The sequence below is a fragment of the Helobdella robusta genome, assembly GCF_000326865.2.
Source record: "Helobdella robusta unplaced genomic scaffold HELROscaffold_25, whole genome shotgun sequence".
In the NCBI taxonomy this organism is placed as follows: domain Eukaryota; kingdom Metazoa; phylum Annelida; class Clitellata; order Rhynchobdellida; family Glossiphoniidae; genus Helobdella; species Helobdella robusta.
In genome coordinates, this window is record NW_008704310.1 from 869426 (window position 1) to 871801 (window position 2376).

The window sequence follows — 2376 nt, forward strand, 5'->3', positions numbered from 1 at the left end:
AAACATCGTATGCATATGAATGCGTGCATGCGTTATATTCGAATCGAACCCGGTCACTGCACGCACTGAAAATAGCACCAAAGCGACCTTAACCACTAACCACTTAAAGCCGCCAAAATTTGTAGACATATTTCAGATGTGAATTGTAGACTCTTGGTTAACCATTCAACCAAAATGAATGTGTGACTTCAATGCTGTTCCTGCATCCAGTAGTAAAGTTTATTTTATAGTGAGAAAAAAACGATTGGACAATATACATATATATGAGCGACGGGATAGTGGAAAAATGATCAAAAGGCACCTGGTTCTACTGTGCAAAGAAATCACTAGGCAATCAGTTCGATGCTGATAATAAACGATACGATATTAAAAACATGTGTAACTTGTGCAACGTTCAACCGATTATTTTCTCAACAGAAGGTAACTCAACTACATTTCTATATTTAAGAATAAATGGAACGGGCCCGGTAGTTTGTTTATGTTTACAGTCGTAAATGTTTTATGTGATCGGTTTTGGCCGCAGACATATACGCTTGATTGCAGTGTCTGTGGCCGCATTAGTTCTGATTTGGCAGCTGTATGAATCGGTATGGTTATTTCAAAGTGAAGGCTGTACTTCGGATAAAGATCAATATTCGTTTGGTGATGCTGGCATTAACAAACTTCTGGAACTGAGTTATAATTTTGTTTTGTCAACCAAGGTAACTTAGAATTATAAATATCAGAAATAAATTAGAAGTTAGATACGTAATGTATTTCAATTAGTTAAGAATTTAAGATGAAGATTCAATTGATTTGATTTGATTACTCTGCAAGTAAACATTTTGACAGCTAGTTGTTGAAAAACAAAATATCAGATATATCAAAATGTTGATTTTCAAAGTGATTGACATTCATAAGCTTTTCGGCATATCTCTTATTTATTTATGAATTTACTTTTACAAAAATGTAGAATTTGTATAGATAGCACTATCTGTTCATAAAGTTACAAAAGAATTATTTGGCTAGACGCTAGATTAAAGACACCCTGCCAACTTAGCTTATGGCTCACACCAGATTCCTTTTAGGACGGCTCCAGGTATCCTTTCATTTGTATGATCTTTGTGGTTGAATTGCGCCAGCCAATGTTTTTACAGAGCTTGAAGGCTGTTTCTCCAGGACCTTACAACTAACAAAACTATGACCCATTCGTTTGTGTGTAAAACTCCAAGTTTGAAAATATAACACTGGACTTTACGTAGTCAACAGGTGCTTGGCAACAATAATAACATCCTTTTTTCATGACCACACTTCAGTGCATCTTTTTTATTTATGCCTGGTTTTAAGTCTAGTGCCCTCATCCTTTGATGGTAGTTTTTAGTTTCTCTTGATCCTGCTATAGCAAGTTATACATATAAAATAACCTTATCTTTTTTTCTAAATGTTAAAATTTGCTCAATTTAATTCATCTAATCATATTTTCCAATTCAAATCCTAGCCCTTTCCTTATATTTTCATAAGGAGACTCATTTTATGCTTATTAACATTTGCAGTTTTATCATTTCTAATCCTATCAGCTCAGGTTTTCACCACTCTTTCAAATCCAATATCTACGATTCCTACTCTTTAATATACCAAATAGTAAATTGAATAAGGAATCTATTTTCATCGTGTGTTATTTGTCGATCATTACTATAAGACATCTCTTAGAATGGTTGAGTGTTGGGTCACTGCTGTTTAACAGACTTTAAATAAAAATCTTCCAAAATATGCTGAATTATTAGAAAAGATACCCAGTGGAAAGCATCCTTGACACTCAACTTCATTATTTATTTAATAATAGTTAATTTTTCTAGCTTGTTTATGTATTCAATTATAATGATGGGAGAAAAGTTCACTTCTTGACAATATTTTCATTTAATAATAATAGGATTGGGTTTTAGTGATAAAATTTATAACTGTATATGTATCCATGGGCATATATTTACTACATATTACAAATAATATGATTGTAGTCAAGAAATTTAAATTATGCCAAAAAAGCTTGTACCAGCCATTGATTATTCAATTCAATCGCATAAGAAATTTGATAAAATCCAATCTGTTTAGATTTCAATACTTTTCAATCCTATTTCTTTACATTATTAATAAAAGCTGCAAAATTTAACATTTTTCTAATTCAATCTTTTACAATAAAAATCAATAATTTATTAAGTTTAACATTTGTTTCAGAAATTTGATGAACGAGGAATATTTCTAATAGTCAAAAATGTGAGTACTGTTTGGAAACATCTCTTGAAATTTGACTCAAAGACTCATTCCACTTACTTGACATTGGTGACCCAATGTTCCTTCAACCATTTGCACAATTTACTGAGATTAAGGCAATTTTGGGAT

The 2376-nt window shown here is 31.8% G+C and overlaps 1 protein-coding gene across 1 annotated transcript in view; it reads left to right on the top strand.

Moving 5' to 3' along the window:
* Positions 1–374: 374 nt before the first annotated feature.
* The window catches only part of HELRODRAFT_172968 (hypothetical protein), a gene marked incomplete at both ends in the record, with an annotated part of 3151 nt that continues 1149 nt past the window's right edge, over positions 375–2376 (top strand). The window contains 3 exons of the mRNA XM_009019625.1: positions 375–420; positions 544–701; positions 1557–1561. Of these exons, the coding sequence (XP_009017873.1) occupies positions 375–420; positions 544–701; positions 1557–1561 (209 nt within the window). The remainder of the gene's footprint in view (positions 421–543; positions 702–1556; positions 1562–2376) is intronic.